This window comes from Macaca mulatta, chromosome 10 (assembly GCF_049350105.2).
Source record: "Macaca mulatta isolate MMU2019108-1 chromosome 10, T2T-MMU8v2.0, whole genome shotgun sequence".
In the NCBI taxonomy this organism is placed as follows: Eukaryota; Metazoa; Chordata; class Mammalia; order Primates; family Cercopithecidae; genus Macaca; species Macaca mulatta.
The window spans coordinates 89,376,928-89,396,514 of record NC_133415.1 but is presented as its reverse complement, the minus strand read 5'-3'; the positions used below and the strand labels follow the sequence as shown (position 1 = coordinate 89,396,514).

Genomic DNA, 19,587 nt, shown 5'->3' with positions numbered 1-19,587 from the left:
ACCGGAGCTCTAGTCCTGAGGGCTGTGTGGCCTGACCTCTGCCCCGCAAGAGGCCTGGAACCCTCAACAGGATTAGCTGTGGTGATTCCCGTGGTCCTCCCTTTCCCACAAGCCCCGAGAAGGCCAACAGGCCCATTCCCTCCATCCCCTGCCCCTGCTGGTCTCAGCTGAACATAGAGCCCACTTACTAGGGACTCTGGTCCCTAGGGGCTTCAGGGCCCATATGGCTGGAGGACACCCAGTCCTTCCCTGGGCCAGGGTGGGAGGAGCAGGGCAGTAACTGGGGATGGCAGGAGAAGGTGGGAGAGGATTTCAGGTCCGGGGTCCCCTTATTTCACCCCAACCACAGACACACAGACCAGAAGCAGTGCTCAGCCCTCTATTGGAGATTCTGCCTCCTCTGGGACAGATGTCCATGCTGCCCGCAACTCCTGAGCACACTCTCGTGGCAGGTGGCGCGCTCTGGGTGGGTGTGCGGCAGTGGCTGGTCAGGGTGTAGAGGAGGGGACTGAGAGGAGACCTTGGTGAGCTTGCATTTGTGTGGGGATGCACGTGAAGGGGTGTAGGATCCCAGGACCCAGGGCCTCTTTCTCCTTGGGGGCACACAGAGCCCTTTCCTCCTCGGGGAGCAGGCCGGGAATGGGGTCTTCCCTCGGTGCCTCTAGGTCTTGCCCTCCAGCCCATGTCCCCAGAAGGTGGTCTTTCCTTGGAGGTGTCAGAGACTCCAGCCCAGGGCTCTGGGGTCACCATGGGAATACCTGCCTCAGCTCGGCATACCGTTTTCCTGGCCTGTTTCTTCCACTGGGAGCTGGGACCCTAATCCCTCAAAGGGGGGATCCCTGAGCGAAGGTCATGGGCAGGGAGCTGGTATGGACGAGTGTGTGCGGGGAGGGGTGACTGGCGGGGGCTGGAGTGTCGGGGGGCTGGGGTGGCCTAGTCGTCTTTATCCTTGGCGCCATGTTTGAGGATGCGGGTGAACTCCACGTAGTTGAAGTTTCCTTTCTTATCAATGGGCGCCTCCCGGTACATCTCATCCACTTCCTCGTCCGTGAAGCGGTCACCCATGGTGGTGAGCAGCTCCCGGAGGTGGTCCTCATGGATGAAACCTGGGGGCAGGGGCAGGGTGGGTGAGAGCAGGAACTCGGGCTGAGACACACACAGCAGCCCCATCCCTCAGCCCCCCGGCAGCTCTTGCAGACCTAGAGGGGCTGGGAAGATACCATCTTAGTCTCTGGTCAGTCTGAGGAATGAGGACGAGGCAGGAGGGGTGTGGGGATGCACGTGAAGGGGTGTCGGATCCCACGTGAAGGGGTGCCCGGGTCCTGTGGGGAGGAGTTGTGCAGTGGGACTGCCTCCAAGGTGTCACTTGGGGAACTTGAGGCTGTGAACACAGGGGGCCCTGGGTATGCCCTGTTTTAAGCATGAACTCTGGAGTTCCGCTGCCTGAGTTGAAATGCTGATTCGCATTCTCCCTAGCTGTGTGCCTTTAGTCAAGGCCCTTAGCTTCCGTGTGCCTGTTGAATCTAGAAAACTGGGATGAACATGTTGCCATTCTGGTGAGGGACTGTGAAGGGAGTCAGGCCCGTGCGGGCCCAAGCAATGTTACTATGGCCATCATTATCCTGACATGTCCCTGGGAAAAATGAGCTGAGGGACAAAACGTCCGTTAGGAGATCTGAGGATGGGAGCCAGTTTCTATACCTTCTTGGCAAGAAAGGCATGAAATGGTTTGATTTCCGGAAAGGTCTAAAGCAGATGGAGAATGTGCATTGGGCCAGCGGGGGAGATCAAGAAGGCAGGAGCCTTGGGGCATGGGTTGTTCTGGCCTAGCCTTTGCGGGTACAATAAGGAGGTGGCCTGGCTTTTATAGTTGTGGTAACAGAACCTGGGAGATGGGTGATGTCTGTTCTGGCCCTTAGGGGCAGAGGCACTGAATGCCTGGGGCGGCCCTGGCCCCACTTGCATGCAGGGTGGTGGTAGGGGCGCCACAGACCTGAGGCTTCCTCGTCGAAGCAGGCAAAAGCGTTGCGAATCACATCCTCGGGGTCCGTGCCGTTCAGCTTCTCCCCAAACATGGTGAGGAACATGGTGAAGTTGATGGGCCCCGGGGCCTCGCTCATCATGCCCTCCAGGTATTCGTCTGTGGGGTTCTTCCCTGTGGTAGGTGGGGTGTTCCAGCCTGTGGTCCTGGGCCCTCTGTCCCCAGCTGGGGCAACTTCCACCCCCGTCTCCCACCCCTGCCCTTCACGGTTCTGTGTGAGACGGGAGGTAGTGGGTTTTGTGAACTGGAAAGCATGGCGTTAGGGCAGCCACAGCAGTGGGCGCCTGGAGTCCCTGGCTGCTTCCACCAGTTTCCTCCTGTGGCCTGGATGTCAGCAGTCGGCAGTGCTCACTAAAGTATAATAAAAACAACCCTCTGCAGACTGCTTACTGTGGTTGGTGGCCCACGTGCCTTATTGCATTTAACTTTCACCACCCTGTGAAATCAGCATTCTTACCCACTTCACAGGTATGGAAGCTGAGGCACAGAGAGACCAGGCAACTTGTCCAGGGTCAGACAGCAAGTAAGGAGGAGACTTGAGTAGACCTGGCATTTGAACCCAGGCAGCCTAACTCCTAAGTCCAGACATAGTGCTTTGCTGTCAGACAGGCCTGGGTTTGGATCCCAGCTGTGCACCTTGGTTTCCCCCATCTCTTAGGGGAATTGTGAAGACAATAAGACAGTAGTTGCAAAAGGCTCATAACAATGACTGGCACAGGCCTATGGACTCTGGAATCAACTGCTGGGTTTCTATTGCAGCCCCACTACTTGGTAGCTGTGTGACCTTGGGTAAATTACTTAACCTCTCTGAGCCTCAGTTTCCTTGTTTGTAAAGAAGGAATGATAATTGCATCTGTTCAACAGGATTGCTTTGAGATTTAAGATAATACCTGCAGGGCTTATTATGATGATGATGATTATATTTGCTGCTCTTGTTTTTAACTTGAAGATGAGGGTGTGGCTCATCTGCAGACCCACTGATACAAGCTACAGACACAATGCATGTTTTTTTGGGTAGACACCCAGGGCTGTCATGAAGTCTCAGGAGTTCAGGGGCCTGGATGCAGGGTGTGGCCTTGGAAATAGGAAGTTTTCATGTCCCTGAGTCTCACACACCCCGCTGTGTCCCCCTGGGATGGCCAGGGCAGCTGAGGCCCAAGAGGAGCTGTGACACCAGGACTCCTGTGGGGTACTTAAGCCCAGCCCCTTCTCTCACCAGGCTTTAGTCCTTCCATGAAGCTGGGAAGGCCCCAGATAAGAACCCTGGAGTTGGCGAGGCATGGTGGCTCACGCCTGTAATCTCAGTAGTTAGGGAGGCTGAGACGGGTGAGCCCAGGAGTTTGAGACCAGCCTGGCCAACATGGCGAAACCCTGTCTCTACTAAAAATACAAAAATTAGCTGGGCGTGGTGGCAGGCACCTGTAAAACCCAGCTACTGGGAAGGCTGAGGCAGGAGAATCTCTTGAACCCGTGAGGCGGAGGTTGCAGTGAGCCGAGATGGTGCCATTGCACTCCAGCCTGGACAACAGAGTGAGACTTCGTCTCAGGAAAAAAAAAAAAAAAAAAGAACCCTGGGGTTTACTTCCTGCCAGGTGACCTCCTGGGAGAGGGAGTCTTCAAGCGAGCCTGGCCTGAAGCTGGGAGAGGTTTGGTCCTCAGGGCGAGGGGCAGTGTGCTGTCAGTTCTCCCACTCAGGGTTGCCTGGTTCTCCTGCTCAATGCCTCGTGGGTAAACATCAGGGCCATGGCCTTATTTCACAGGAAGAGGAATGTGCACAGGGCTGTACCAGGGACTGACTCTCTGGCCCCAAAGCTCGAGGCTTGACTGTCACGGGGCTGTGTCCTCTGGTCCTGGACTCTCCCTCCCCCAGGCAGTGTCTGGTCAGGATGCTGTCACCCAGCATGAGGGGTGCGCGAGAACTGGGCTGAGAGTGGCTGGCTGTGGCCAGCACTTTGGGAGGGATGTTGGGGCAGGCCTGTGGGTTGGGGCATGGTCTCTGGAGGCCTTGCCTCTGGGCCTGTATTTCCCCATCTGCAGTAGAGAATTGAACTTGATTTTTGTACCCTTAGTTCTAAGGTCCTGATCTTGAGGAAGTCACTGGGACCAGCGAGGCTATGAGAGCCTGGAATGGGTGACCTCTGAAGGAGGGGAGCTGATCTGGCCTCCCCTCTAGGCCTCAGTTTCCCCATCTGTGCAGTGGACAGCCTGCCGTTCGCTCTTTCATCTAGATGCTGACCCCTTTCTTTCTTTTTTTTTTTTTTTTGAGACGGAGTCTTGCTCTGTCGCCCAGGCTGGAGTGCAGTGGCGCGATCTCGGCTCACTGCAAGCTCCGCCTCCCGGGTTCACGCCATTCTCCTGCCTCAGCCTCCTGAGTAGCTGGCACCCATCACCACGCCTGGCTAATTTTTGTATTTTCAGTAGAGACGGGGTTTCACCATGTTAGCCAGGATGATCTCGATCTTCTGACCTCGTGATCTGCCTGCCTCGGCCTCCCAAAGTGCTGGCATTACAGGTGTGAGCCACCGCGCCCGGCCAGCTGACCCCTTTCTTTAAATGAAATGATACCTGGCAGCCCAGTGCACAAATCTGCCTAAGACAGGCCCACTGTGGGGTCAGCCTCTCTACGTTCAGACACAGTGGTGGACCTGCTTTGTGCTTCAGTTTCCCTGTTGAACGGACTAAGTAATGGCAACTATTCTCTAAGGTGGACACCACGCGTCTCACTACACAGGAGGGGCCCTGTAAATGACTGGCAGAGCCTGCCTGGCCCCATCCATCTCACCCCGTCCCTGTCCCAGCTCACCCAGCGAGGCCAGCATGTCGTGCAGGTCCTCCTTGTCAATGAAGCCATCACGGTTCTGGTCAATCATGTTGAAAGCCTCCTTAAACTCCTGGATCTGGGACTGGTCAAACATTGCGAAGACATTGGATGTGGCCCGCTGTGGCCGCTTCTTGGTGGTCTTGGCTTTGGCCCGCTTGCTGGACATCTTGGCTTCTGGTGGGTGGGGCTTCCCTGCAGGAAGGGGTGGGGGTCGGGTGGCCCTGTGACTCTGGGCCAGGGAAACTTCCTGCCTCCTCCAGACCGGCTTTTAGCACTTGGGCCTGGCATTCAAGGCTACCCACGGATTTGGGGCTCCCACCAGCCAGTTCTTCACAAAAGCAGACAAGTGTGGGCTGTGCGATTCTGAACAACTTCCTCTGCTTCTCTGAGCCTGAGAGTCTTCATCTGGGACTTGGGACATGAGGAGTGCCCAGCAGTAGGGATTAACTGACCCAGTGCCGGAGAGTTTCTGGAACAGTGCCGGGCATGGAGTCAGCTATTTTGGCTGTGACTGTTTGGGTAAAACACTTAGGATTGGGCTTGGTGCCAACCGTTACCATGCTTTTTATCTCCTTTAATCCTTAATAGCATTTACACTGTCCGTCTCTCTTTCTATGTGACAAGGTGGGTCCACTCGTGGGAGTCAGTGAGGGCTCTCCTGGGCTGCCATCCAGGCTCCCTAGGCCAGCAGGAAGGAGCTGGATCAGCAGTCCTGCATTCCTGCCGTTCCTTACCCTCCCACTCCATCCCTCCACTGCCCGCCTGACGTTCTAGGAGGCTCTGGGCAGTCAAACCCCTGCCTGCCCACCTCAGGGAGCTCGACCAGCCCCCCAGTGAGGAGTGGTCATAGCCTGATCCTGGGTCCCACTGCTTGTTCTCACTCCCCAGTGCTTATCAGGGAGTGAGGCTTGCTTGGGCTGAGAACCCCAGCTTCTTCACTCTTGCTTAGACCTGGCTTCTAAGCCTCCAGCCGGCCTCTTCTGTCCCGTACAGACGCCGACCTACACCTGTCACTCTGAAGCCCTCGAAGGTTCCTGCCGTCCCTCAGAGCAAGTCTGGGTCCCTCATCCTGGCATTCAAGGCCCTGTGTGAGTCCCGCTTGTGACCCACAATCCTGCCCTCCGGACCTCTGTGGTTCACTGGACACTCCAGGCTTTCCTCTGTGGTCCCTCCTCCCCTGTGCTCGCTCTTCTCCAGCCCAGTTCTTGAGACCCCCACCTCCTGGGGAGCTGTTCCCTGCACGCTTGCTTCCACAGTAAACAGTTAAAGATCTCCCTCCCTTGTGGGCCAGCATAGATCCCCCAGTTTACGCCAATCCCAGGCCATAGTGGGGCTAACAGATGCTTGTTTGACGAATGACTATATGAAGGCAACTACGGCCAGTCTGCTGCTTCCACTGTACAGATGGGAAAACTGAGGCCAGGCCTGGGACTCTTTCCCTGAATGCTTGTCACAGCTTGTGGGGATATGCGCCTGAAGAGCCAGTGCCTCTTTCCCTCGGCTGGGGCAGTGGGCCTGGCTAAGGTTCCAGGACTGTGGCCCCTCTTTCCTCTGCCCGAACCCCCGGGCCCAGGGCCTCCAGGAACCCTGCTCTGCCTATTGTTCACCCTAGGCTGTGTGGTTGCAACTTGAGCTGTTTCCAGGCCTTCCTCCCATGACTCTGTTCCAGTCATTCTCGGTCCTTGGCCTTTGAGATCATCAACCCTGGACCGGGATCCTGGCCAGCCCCAGCTGGTCCCCAGGGCCATCACTGCCTGTAGTCATGAGACAGTAGCTGCCTGTGTCCCAGGGACCAACACACCCAACCCTCAGTGTTTCTTGCATGGTTCAGGAAGGTAGACAGAAGTCCTTCTCGCCCATGACCTGGATGGGAGTGCCATTGTACCCAGATGCCGGCCCCCTCCTCTCCCATGGTTTGGAGGGGCCTATTCCTTGCCTGAGTCTAGTGTTCTCGGGAACTTTGACTCCTGGTGCCCACAGAAGGCTGCATGCAGAGGGGCAGTGCACTGTGCCCAACAGAGGCTGTGATGGCCATCACTGTCCGTACCACACTCCATGAAGCTCCAGGGCAGGCATGGCCAGGCCATCCACAGCTGGGTCTGAGCCCAGCTGGGCCCGTCTGCCTTCATGGCCACCCGGTCTGCACTCTCTGCCATGGTGTGACTGGGGGCACTGTGCTTACGGGCTTGCACAAGGCCACCATGTCCACCCCAGCAATCGTGGGAAGTGGTGGGCAGAGGCAGGGGTGCCCCCCATGGTGCAGCTAGAAAAACAGGCCCCAGAAGGGGAATGGAGTGCCCATGAGAGGGGGAGGGGCCACCTGGAAGCCAGGATTCCTGGGCTAGGTTTGGGTCTGTGGAGAGCAAACTTGGCTCCTGGTGCCCTCGAGGCTTGAACAAAACAGGGAGCACTGGTCCTCAGGTGGGCCTGGGGCAGCGAAGCAGGAAAGGGCTCTGTGTGTCCAGAGGCACCTTCTAGAACTGGTGGAGGGGTGAGGGGCAGGCATGGGTGGGGCCTTTAGTTTTGGGGCCACCGCTTCCCCGTTCAGGGGCCCTAGACCCCAGGGATCAGCAATGATGCTTGGCCTGGCTGTGACTATATACCATGTCCCCCATCCTGGTGTCCAGATTCCCAGCATAACAGAAAAGGCCAGGCTGAAGCCAGCACAGGGCAGTGCCCCCATGACCTCCAGCCCCTGGGGCTGGGCAGGCCAGATGCCTGCCTCTCGAGTGCACCTCATCTGAGGCTCCTCCTTAGAGCAGCTGGAGGGCTGGGAAGAGCAGGTATGGGGTTCTCCCAGGCCCGAGTCCTCCTCCTGCCCCCTAGAGGTGAGTCCATGAGGGCCCTCGGCAGACCTTCCCCACCCACAGGCGAGATGACCCAGAGAGGGGAAGTCTGGGTCCCTGCATACATCACTGGCTGTGCCCTGGTCTCCGTCCCTCTTTCCTGGCCCAGGGTGTGGAGATGGGAGATGGGGAGGGGACACGGATGCTGTGGGGGCATGGAGTCCCACAGGGCTGTTTCTCCATCTGTGACACACATGCCTTTACTGGGTCTGGGGTACTGGCGACGGCAACCCCCCTCCCCGGCAGCCTTGCACCCAGGCTTCCCGGCCCCCCCGCAGCTCTGGGCTTGGCGTCTCTAGCTCCTCAGCAAAGGGGCAGGGACTGGACGACGGCCTTCCCTTGCTGCAGGACCACTGCTTCCCAGAGGCCAGAGCAGTCTTCCTGCTGCCCGGCCCCTGGCCAGAGTCCCTGTCGGCCCCTAACAAACTCGCTGCCCCAGCTCACCCCGCGATCTGTGCCCAACAGACCCTACCACATCCCAGTCCGTGGGGCCCGCCTCTGTCTCCCGTGACAGCGGGTTGGGCCCGGGCCACCTTTCATCTCCAGCCCTGGGCAATCAGGCCCATTCTCAAGACCCCTGGGCCCCGGCTCCCACCTGGTGCGGAGAAGGCGCTCGGGCTCGCTGGGTGCGTGGAACTGGGCCGGCCGTCGGGTTGGGACTCTAGGCGGGGGCGGGGCGTGGCGGCCGGGCCTTACAAGGCAGAAGAATGTGCACGGGGCGGGGCCGCGGGGCGGGGTGGAGGGGCCCTCCGCTGCCGTCCGGCCTTATTTGGCCTCGGCCCACGGGCTGGCAGGCGGGGGCGCTCTAGGGTGAGCCCCCCTTCCTTGCTGTGCCAGCCCTGGCTGCACAGAGGGCCTTGTAGGGAGGGGAGGTGATGGGGTGAGCAGGCAATGGGAGTAGGGGAGTGGGGGTTCGCTCTGGGCTGCCCCTTCCCCTCCAGCGAGGCAAGCGGAACGTCCAGCGCCGCTTCCCCAGAGGCCTCCCGCTTGTGTGGGCCGTGGGAGCCGTGGGAGCGCAGCCGTGGGAACGGCTCTCGGCGGGGGGAGGGCAGAGACGGTGGGTGAGGGAGTCCCCAGGGACCCCGATGCCTGATGACTCGCTCTGTCCACATCAGCGGCCGCGCACCAGAGCGGGACCGAAGGACCCACTCGGGAAGCACTGGTTTCGTGGGGAGGGAAATACCATGAACAAGTAGCTCAGCGGCCTAGGGCCTCGAAGGAGCGGGGACCTGGGGGGCGTGTGGGCTGTTCTGCAGGGTGCTGTGGGCAGTGACATTGGGCAGACAGGAGGTGCGGGGGTGAGGGCTCCCGGGCTCAGGGTCGCCAGCAGCAGGAGGCCAGGAGGATGGGGGCGGGAGCCGGAGGGGCTGAGAAGGAGCAGGGACCCCTCGGTGGCTCCCCATAGGCCACGTGGGGTGTCGGAGGGTTCTGAGCAAGGAGTGACAACCTGGCTTGGGTTTTGACGGAATCCTTTTGGGTGATGTGTTGAAAATAGCGCAGCGGGGGCCGAGTCCCCGAGCAGGGGACCTGTGAGGAGCGACCCAGCAAGGATCAAGGTGATCCGGACTAGCGGGGAGGCCGAGGGACGAGTGCAGAAACTGTTTCCGAGGTGCACCCGGGAGGATCTGCGGGTGGATTGGAATGGGTGTGAAAGAGAAGGGTCAGGGTGGACCCTGAGAGTTTTGATCTGAGCGACCAGAAAGATAGAGCAGCCATTTTCTAAGATGGGTTTGCTGTGTGGAGCAGTTTAGGGATAAGAAACTCTACTTTGGGCAAATTAATTTTAAAAAACTTTATTTTGAAATGATTTCAGACTTAGGATAAAGTTACAAGAACTGTGCAAAGAACCCTGTATACCTTCATCTGGATTCTCCATTTGTTACCATTGGGTTTTATCATATTTTCTTCTTGCTTTCCATATACATATACATATACATAATACATATACATACATTTATATTTATTTATTCCCACCCCCAACCATTTGAGAGTTTCTTCCATACATATGTCCTGTTATCTCTACGTGTTTCAGTGAGTACTTCCTAAAAAGGAGATTCTCTTAAATAAGCCTAGTACAATGATAAAAGTCAGGACAGTTTTCACATTGATTTAATGACCTAATTCACAGTCCATATTCAGGTTGCGCCGGTTATCGCAATAGTGTCCTTTAGAGGAATTTTTTCTGGTCCAAGAGCCAAAGTAAGATCATTTGTCATCACGTTTCTTTAGTATCCCTGTTTTAAATTTTATTTTTTGATTGTGGTAAAATATACATAACATAAAATTACCGTTTTCAGTGTTTTAAAGTGTACAGTTTGGTGGCATTAAGTGCAGTCACTTTGTTGTGTAACCATCACCACCATCCATCTCCAGAGCGCTTTCATCTTCCCCAGCCGAAACTCCCTGCCAGTTAAACACTAACTCCACCTTGCCCCCTTCTCCCGGCCCTGGCAGCCATCACTCATCTCTGTTTTCTGTGAGTTTCTCTACTCATTGGAGTCTCATGTAAGTGGAATCATATAGCATTTGACCTTTTGTCACTGGCTTATTTCACCCAGCATAATGTTCTCAAGCTCCAGGTTCATCCATGTTTGGCGTATATCAGAATTTCTTTTTGGGGGTGGGGGGTTGAGATAGGGCCTCACTCTGTTGCCCTGGGTGGCATGCAGTGGCACAATTATAGCTCACTGCAGCCTTGACCTCCTGGGCTCAAGCAGTCCCCCTGCCTCGACCCCCTCAAGTAGCTAGGGCTGCAGGCATGCGCCAGCACACCCAGCTAAGTTTTCTACTTTTGTAGAAACAGGGTCTCCCTGTGTTGCCCAGCCCGGTCTCAAACCTCTAGCCTCCAGCAGTCCTCCCACCTGGACCTCCCAAAGTGCTAGGATTATAGGCCTGAGCCACTGTGCTTGGCCCTGGCTAATTTTTTAAAAATTCTTTTTGTAGAAATGGGGTCTTGCCATGTTGCCCAGGCTCTCGTCCTTTTTAAGGCTGAATAATACTCCATTGTATGCATATTTTGTTTATCCATTCATCATGGATGGACACTGGTTGCTTCCACTTTTTGGCGATTCTGAATAATGCTTCTGTGAACGTGGGTCTCTTCAAGTTCCTGCTGTTGCTTTTTTAACCTGACATTGTGAACATATAAGTCTCTGTTTTCAATTCTTTTGGGTATATGCCCAGAAATGGAATTGCTGGATCAAATGGTGGTTCTATTTTTAACATCCCGAGGAACTGCAATAACTGTTTTCTGTAGTGGCTGTACCATTTTCAATTCCCATCAACAGCGTGCAAGGGGCTTGGTGTGGTTGCTCTTGCCTGTAATCCCAGCACTTTGGGAGGCCTAGGTGGGCGGATCACTTGATACCAGGAATTTGAGACCAGCCTGGCTAGCATGGTGAAACCCCATTCTCTATAAAAAGTACCAAAATTAGCCAGGTGTGGTTGTACATGCCTGTAATCCCAGCTACTCGGGAGGCTCAGGCAGGAGACTCACTTGAACCCAGGAGGCAGAGAGGTTGCAGTGAGCCGAGATCGTGTCGCTGCACTCCAGCCTGGTAGACAGAGTGAGACTCGGTCTCAAAAAAAAACAAAAACAAAAACAAAAAAACTTTGCCTATGTAAAAGCTGTTTTTTTGTTTTGTTTTGTTTTTTAAGATTCTAGGTGTTTTAAAAATATATTTTGGGCCGGGCGCGGTGGCTCAAGCCTGTAATCCCAGCACTTTGGGAGGCCGAGACGGGCGGATCACGAGGTCAGGAGATCGAGACCATCCTGGCTAACACGGTGAAACCCCGTCTCTACTAAAAAATACAAAAAAAACTAGCCGGGCGAGGTGGCGGGCGCCTGTAGTCCCAGCTACTCGGGAGGCTGAGGCAGGAGAATGGCGTAAACCCGGGAGGTGGAGCTTGCAGTGAGCTGAGATCCGGCCACTGCACTCCAGCCTGGGCGGCAGAGCGAGACTCCGTCTCAAAAAAAAAAAAAAAAAAAATTTTGGATATTAATCCCTTGATATGATTTGCAAATATTTTTCTTGTTCTACAGGTTTTCTGTATTTTAAAGAAAATCCTAAATTGTTATCTTTTATAAACCATAAAATTCACCTATGAAATGTACAGTTCAATGGATTTAGTGTATCTACAAAGCTATGTAATCAGCACTACTGTGTAATTCCAGAACATTTTAGTAAGTAATCGCCCAAAGAAACTCTGTACCTGTTAGCAGTCATTTCTCATTCTCCTCTCATCCCAGCCCCTGGAGACTATGGATCTACTTTCCCTCTCTATCAGCTTGTTTACTGTAGAAACCTGTTTTTGTGTTTTGAGATGGAGTCTTGCCCTGTCACCCAGATAGGAGTGCACGGGGCTCACTGCAACCTCCGCCTCTTGAGTTCAAGTGATTCTTCTGCCTCAGCCGCCCTAGTAGCTGGGATTACAGGCACCCGCTACCACACCCAGCTAATTTTTGTATTTTTAGTAGAGATGGGTTTTCACCATGTTGTCCAGGCTGGTCTCGAAATCCTGACCTCAAGTGATCTGCCTGCCTCAGCCTCCCAGAGTGCTGGAATTACAGGCGTGAACCACCGCGCCTGGCCAGCTTGTTTCCTCTAGAAACTCAAACAAATGCAGTCATACAATGTCTGGCTTCTTTTACTTAGCATAACGTTTTCAGGGTTCATCCGTGTTGTAGAATGTCCCAGTACCTCAGTCTTTTTCATTGCCAAATAGTATTCTATTGTATGGCTATATGCTACATTTTGTTTTTGCATTTGTCAGTTGATAGACATTTGGGTTGTTTCTACTTTTTGCCCATTATGAATATGGTGCCGTGAACATTAATCTGCAAGTTTATGTGTGGATATACGTTTTCACTTTCTCAGGTATATAAGAGTGGAACTGCTGGGTCTTATGGTAACGCCTCTATGTTTAACCTTTTAAGGAACTTCCAAACTATTTTGCACAATGTTGTACCATTTTGAATTTCCACCGGCAGTGTATGGTTCCAGTTTCTCTACTTCTTCACTAATACTCGTCTGTCTTTGTATTAGAGCCAGGGTCTCACTACGTTACCCCAGGCTGGACTTGAACTCCTGGGCTTGGCAATCCTTCCACCTCGGCCTCCCAGGTAGCTGGGACTACAGCTACCGGGCCCTGCTTGTCTTTTTAATTCTAGTCATCCTATCAGGTGTGAAGTGGTATCTCATTGTGGTTTTGATTTGCATTTGTCTAGTGACTGAAGATGTTGAGCATTTTTCACATGCTTATCATTGGAGATTTGTGTGTCTTCTTCAGAGAAGTGTCTGTTTAGGCTGGCCGTGGTGGCTCACGCCTGTAGTCCCAGCACTTTGGGAGGCTGAGGCGGGCAGATCACCTGAGGTCAGGAGTTTGAGACCAGCCTGGCAAACATGGCGCAAAACCCTGTCTCTACTAAAAATACAAAAGTTAGCTGGGGGTGGTGGTGGGTGCCTGTAGTCTCAGCTACTCGGGAGGCTGAGGCACAAGAATCACTTGAACTCGGGAGGCGGAGTTTGCAGTGAGCCAAGATCTTGCCACTGCACTCTAGCTTGGGCAACAGAGTGAGACTCTGTCTCAAAAAAAAAAAAAAAAAAAAAGTGTCGATTTAGATCCTTTACCTATTTAAAAATTTGTCTTTTGATTTTGAGCTATAGAAATTCTTTATATATCCCGGCTATTGTACCCTTATCAGATACATGAGTTGGAAATATTTTCTCATATTATATGGGTTATCCTTTCACTTTCTTGATAGTGTTCTTTGAAACACAAGTTTTTTTTTTTTTTTTTTTTGGAGACAGAGTCTTGCTCTGTCACCCAGGCTGCAGGGCAGTGGTGCGATCTCGGCTCACTGCAACCTCTGCCCCCTAGGTTCAAGTGATTCTTCTGCCTCAGCCTCCTGAGTAGCTGGGACTTGGCTAATTTTTGTATTTTTAGTAGAGACGGGCTTTCACTATCTTGGTCAGTCTGGTCTTGAACTCCTGACCTCGTGATTCACCGGCTTCAGCCTCCCAAAGTGCTGGGATTACAGGCGTGAACCACTGTACCCGGCTGAAGCACAAGTGTTTTTAACCTTGAAGTTTAGTTTATCTGTGTTTTCTTTGGTTGTTTGTGCTTTGGTGTCATACCCAAGAAATCATTGCCTAATCCAAGGTTATAAATGTTTACACTTCTGTTTTCTTTTTTTTTTTTTTTGAGCCTCTCGCTCTGTCGCCCAGGCTGGAGTGCAGTGGCCGGATCTCAGCTCACTGCAAGCTCCGCCTCCCAGGTTCACGCCATTCTCCTGCCTCAGCCTCCTGAGTAGCTGGGACTACAGGCACCCGCCACCTTGCCCGGCTAGTTTTTTGTATTTTTTAGTAGAGACGGGGTTTCACCGTGCTAGCCAGGATGGTCTCGATCTCCTGACCTCGTGATCCACCCGTCTCGGCCTCCCAAAGTGCTGGGATTACAGGCTTGAGCCACTGCGCCCGGCCACTTCTGTTTTCTTTTAAGAGTTTGATAGTTTTAGCTTTCAGGTCTTTTTTTTTTTTTTTTTTTTTTTTGAGACGGAGTCTCGCTCTGTCACCCAGGCTGGAGTGCAGTGGCCGGATCTCAGCTCACTGCAAGCTCCGCCTCCCGGGTTCACGCCATTCTCCTGCCTCAGCCTCCCGAGTAGCTGGGACTACAGGCACCCGCCACCTCGCCCGGCTAGTTTTTTGTATTTTTTAGTAGAGACGGGGTTTCACCGTGTTAACCAGGATGGTCTCGATCTCCCGACCTCGGGATCCGCCCGTCTCGGCCTCCCAAAGTGCTGGGATTACAGGCTTGAGCCACCGCGCCCGGCCTTTTTTTTTTTTTTTGAGACGGAGTTTCACTGTGTCACCCAGGCTGGAATGCAGTGGCCTGATCTCGGCTCACTGCAAGCTCCGCCTTCCAGGTTCATGCTATTCTCCTGCTTCAGCCTCCCGAGTAGCTGCGACTACAGGTGCCCGCCACCACAGCCAGCTAATTTTTTGCATTTTTAGTAGAGACAGTGTTTCACTGTGTTAGCCAGGATGGTCTTGATCTCCTGACCTCGTGATCTGCCCACCTTGGCCTCCCAAAGTGCTGGGATTACAGGCGTGCGCCACTGCGCCAGGCCCACTTCTGTTTTAAGAGTTTGATAGTTTTAGCTTTCAGTTTTTTTTTTTTTTTTGAGACGCAATCTTGCTTTGTTGCCCAGGCTAGAGTGCAGTGGCACGATCTCGGCTCACTGCAAGCTCTGCCTCCCGGGTTCACGTCATTCTGCCTCAGCTTCCCGAGTAGCTGGGACTACAGGCGCCTGCCACCACACCCAGCTAATTTTTTGTATTTTTAGTAGAGATGGGGTTTCACTGTGTTAGCCAGGGTGGAGTTTTCAGGTCTTTAACCCACATTGAGTTAATTTTGTATATGTTGCCAAGTAAGGGTCCAGCTTCCTCTTTTTTGCATTTGGATATCCAGTTACACTAGCACCATTTGTTGATACTTCTTTCCCCATTGAATACCTTGGCACTGTTGTCTAAAGTCAGTTGTCCATTAATGTATGGGTTTATTTTAGACTCTTAATTCTGTTTCATTGATATATATGTCTACCCTTATGCCAGTACTACATAATCTTGATTATTTATTTATTTTTTGAGACAGGGTCTTTCTCTGTCACCCAGTCTGGACTACAGTGGTGTGATCACAGCTCACTGCAGTCTCAACCTCCTGGGCTCAAGGGATCCTTCTGTCTCAGCCTCCTGAGGAGCTGGAATTACAGGCATGTGTCACCACACCTGGTTAATTTTTGTATTTTTTATACAGATGGAATCTCACTGTGTTGCCTAAGCTGGTCTGAAACTCTTGGGCTCAAGTGACCCTCCTGTCCCAGCCTCCAAAAGTGTTGGGATTATAGGCATGAGCCACGGTGCCCAGCCTTGATTACATTAGTTTTGTAGTAAATTTTACATTTCCATATGAATTTTAGGGTCAGCATCTCAATTTCTGCAGAAAAGGGAGCTGGGATTTTGATAAGGATTGTGTCAAACCTGTAGATTAATTTGGGGGAGCATTGCCATCTTACCAATACTAAGTCTTCCAATCCATGAACATTGGAAAATAAGTAATTTGTGGTGTGCTCCTTTGGGACTGTGAATATTCTGTTCCTCATAAAAATTTCAACCAATACTTTTTTTTTTTTGAGACAGAGTCTCACTTTGTTGCCCAGCTGGAGTACAGTTCATTGGCGATCCCAGTGCAACCCTTCTCCCTCAGCCTCCCATGTAGCTGGGATTACAGGTGCGTTCCACCACTCCCAGCTAATTTTTGTACTTTTAGTAGAGATGGGTTTCACCATGTTGGCCAGGCTGGTCTTGAACTCCTGACCTCAGGTGATCCACCTACCTTGGCCTCTCAAAGTGCTGGGATTACAAGCGTGAGCCACCGCACCCAGCCACCAGTACTTTTAACATCCATGGATTATTCCATTATTACAATATGATGGTTGCCAAATGGTTCTTTTCTTTGGAGACCTAGTTTCACTCTGTTGCCCAGACTGGAATGCAGTGGTGGGATCTCAGCTCACTGCAACCTCTGCCTGGGTTTAGGGGTTTTAAGCAGAGGGTGATGCAGCCAGTCAGCATTTTGAAAATTCCTCTTGGCTGGGTGCGGTGGCTCACACCTGTAATCCCAGCACTTGGGGAGGCTGAGGTGGGCAGATCACGAGGTCAGGAGATCGAGACCATCCTGGCTAACATGATGAAACACCGTCTCTACTAAAAATACAAAAAAAAAAAAAAAAGGAAATTAGCCGGGCTTGGTGGCAGGCGCCTGTAGTCCCAGCTACTCGGGAGGCTGAGGCAGGAGAATGGCGTGAACCCGGGAGGCGGAGCTTGCAGTGGGCCAAGATCACGCCACTGCACTCCAGCCCGGGCAAGAGAGCGAGACTCTTTGTCTCCAAAAAAAAAAAAAAAAGAAAAATTCCCGTGGCCACCATATGGTAGGGCCAGGGGCGGCAGCAGAGACCACACCAGCTTTCAGATCAGCCACAGATTCAGATGGGCAGGAGACTGTTAGAATTATTTCTGTCGTAAAGCCCATTCCACTGCTGGTGCTAGAAATCTCATCTCAGTGGGTCTGTCCTCCACAGCATTTGCCCATGCAGGCTCCGCGTGGTACTTGGCCATCAGGCTCCTGGTGACAGTGGCTTTGTCCTACTGTCCTGTCTATAAGGTCTGGGCGCCCAGTGCTGTTCCCGGTGGTAGCTGAGCCTTCTCTGTGCTGAATATGGAAACATGCAACCCTGGGGAGCTTGGGGTTCTACAAGGGAAACCTGGGCCGTGTAGGGTTCTCAGGGACCTACAGGTGGCTGACAGTCTCCTGTCCCCTCCGCCACTTCTGTGGTCATATCCTGCAGCCTTTAGGAGGGCGCTTCCTGTCTGTCCCTGTCCTGGTTGCCTGTTTCCTCAAGGACTAGGCTTTGGAAACACAAGCTGAGGACTCATTCCCAGCATCTCTGGGAAGTTGCTGTCAGCCTTTCCCTGAAGTGACAAATGCGTCCCTGATGGAACAAGGTACAAGGACATGGGACATCATCTAAGTCATACTTTTGTGAAAACCATTTAATCTGAATCTGGCCATGAGAAAACATAAACCCAGATGGTGCACCATTCTATAGAGTGTGCTTGGATACTTCAAAAACACCAACATTTCAGCCTAGCGCAGTGGCTCATGCCTGTAATCCCAGCACTTCGGGAGGCCGAGGCGGGCGGAGCACGTGAGGTCAGGAGTTTGAAACCAGCCTGGCCAATATGGTGAAACTCCGTCTCTACTAAAAATACAAAAATTAGCCAGGCGAGGTGGCTCATGCCTGTAATCCCAGCTACTTGGGAGGCAGAGGCAGGAGAATCATTTGAACCCAGGAGGTAGAGGTTGCTGTGAGCCAAGATCACACCACTACACTCCAGCCTGGGTGTCGCAGCGAGACGGTCTCAAAACAAAAAAAATAAACCAAAAAAACCCATGAAAAAAAAATAAAACACCATCAACGTCTCGAAAAACAAAACCAACAAAGTAGGGAAATTTTGATTTGTAAAGAGACTAGAAAGACTAGAAGGACATGGTGGCCTGGCACGTTGGGTCACACCTGTGATCCCAGCACTTTGGGAGGCCAAGGCGGGAGAATCACTTGAGCCTAGGAGTTTGAGACCAGCCTGGGCAACAAACTGAGACTCCATCTCTACAAAAAAATTTAAAATTAGCTGGGCATGGTGGCATGTACCTGTGGTCCCAGCTACTTGGGAAGCTGAGGCAGGAGGATTGATTGAGCCCAGTTGGTTGAGGCTGCAGTAGTGAGCCATGATCACACCACTCACTGCACTTCGGCCTGGGCGGCAGAGTGAGACCCTGTCTAAAAAAGAAAGAAAAAAAACCAGACAGACATGGTAACTGAAAGCAGTGACTGATCCTTAATGGGATCCTGGATGGATAAAAGGGAAAAGGTGTAAGGGACAAGGTTGTGAGGGCACCTGGCGTATGGACTATGCTTTAGGCCATATTAATATGTGCACTGAGTGCTCTCCTGGGTAAAGGAGGGGCTCCCTGGAACATTCCTTTCTTAAGTTTGAGGGTGGTGATGGTGTTGTGGTTGTGCAGGAACGTCCTTGTGCCTGGGAGTTGCGTGATGTGTTTTGCAGTGAAATATCAGTGTATGCCACTGACTCTTAGATGGCTCGCGGGGAAAACGATGTGTATGTATCCAAGAGGGATAATGCCCATATGAGCGAAATATCGGTAATTGGTGATTCTGGCCGCCGGATATGTGTTCATTATTATACTGTTCATTCAATGGAGGGGGCATCTTCTCTGCTGTGCCAGGAGGGCTGGGCGTGGGGGTCCAGATTCTATACATCAGACACCCCTACCCCATCTTGTGCTTAATAGAGAGTGCAGGATCCCTCCTGAGACCCTAATCTAACCCTCAAGTCCCTTCCCCTGCCACAGGAGAAGCAGGCTCTGAAAGGCTTAGGGTCCATCCCCAGTCCCCATGGCCCATCCGGGAGAGCCGGCTGCTGGCTGCACCCCTGAACTTCTGCTTCAATGCCTGATGCAACCGGAAACCTCTTCACTTACCCTTCAAGTCACCGCCAGCTGGGTCTCAGGGTAGGGGTAGGTCTGGGAAGGTGCCAGCTCCGGAGTTAATCTGAGCCACCTGTGGTCACCAGATGCTCCGTCACCACTAACAGGTGTATTGGGGTCTGGCCACAGTTGGGATGGGCTCCCAGGGACCTCTCTGGGGAGGGCCGGGCAGCCTGAACAAAGCTGCTGGGAAGGCAGGGTCTGTGCATCCACTGGGCCTGAGGTCATGAGCTTCTTGGCTGGGTTGGGCCAAGGGAGACCAGGAATCTGTGGCTCCAGAGCCTGGCCAGAGAACTTCCTAAAAGGCATGTTCCGGCCGGGTGCGGTGGCTCACGCCTGTAATCCCAGCACTTTGGGAGGCCAATGGGGGCTGATTCTGAGGTCAGGAGTTCAAGACCAGCCTGGCCAACAGGGTGAAACCCCATCTCTACTAAAAATACAAAAATTAGCCAGGCATGATGGCAGGCGCCTGTAATCCCAGCTACTCAAGAGGCTGAGGCAGAATTGCTTGAACCCTGGAAACCCAGGAGGCGGGGGTTGCAGTGAACCAAGATTGCGCCACTGTGCTCCAGCCTGGGTGACAAAGACTGTCTCCAAAAAAAAAAAAAAAAAAAAAAAAAGGCATGTTCCTACCACCAGGGCTCGGCACCTCCTGCTTCTGTGTGGACTGCGTGCCGTTCCCTCCCCCAAAGCTGGCTACCCACTCATCCTTCCAGTCTCTACCAGAACACTCCTGCCCAGGTTGGGTTTGG

At 53.0% G+C, this 19,587-nt stretch overlaps 1 protein-coding gene and 1 long non-coding RNA gene across 3 annotated transcripts; both read right to left on the bottom strand.

Moving 5' to 3' along the window:
- Positions 1-365: 365 nt before the first annotated feature.
- Positions 366-8,346, bottom strand: MYL9 (myosin light chain 9). 2 transcript variants are annotated; one of them, XM_015149055.3, is made up of 4 exons: positions 8,304-8,346; positions 4,845-5,054; positions 1,994-2,155; positions 366-1,106 (listed from the first exon to the last, which is right to left on the bottom strand). In XM_015149055.3, exons 2-4 carry the CDS (start codon positions 5,026-5,028, stop codon positions 934-936), a joined length of 519 nt encoding a protein of 172 aa, XP_015004541.1. In that variant the 5' UTR covers positions 5,029-5,054; positions 8,304-8,346; the 3' UTR covers positions 366-933. The 2 variants fall into 2 exon arrangements, with proteins under 2 accessions (XP_015004541.1, XP_077807906.1); XM_077951780.1 differs by lacking the exon at positions 1,994-2,155.
- Positions 8,347-13,892: 5,546 nt separating this feature from the next.
- LOC144332154 (uncharacterized) lies at positions 13,893-19,456 on the bottom strand. Its single transcript, XR_013399928.1, has 2 exons — positions 18,103-19,456; positions 13,893-14,000 (listed from the first exon to the last, which is right to left on the bottom strand). It is a non-coding gene; the product is annotated as an uncharacterized LOC144332154 (long non-coding RNA).
- Positions 19,457-19,587: the final 131 nt, after the last annotated feature.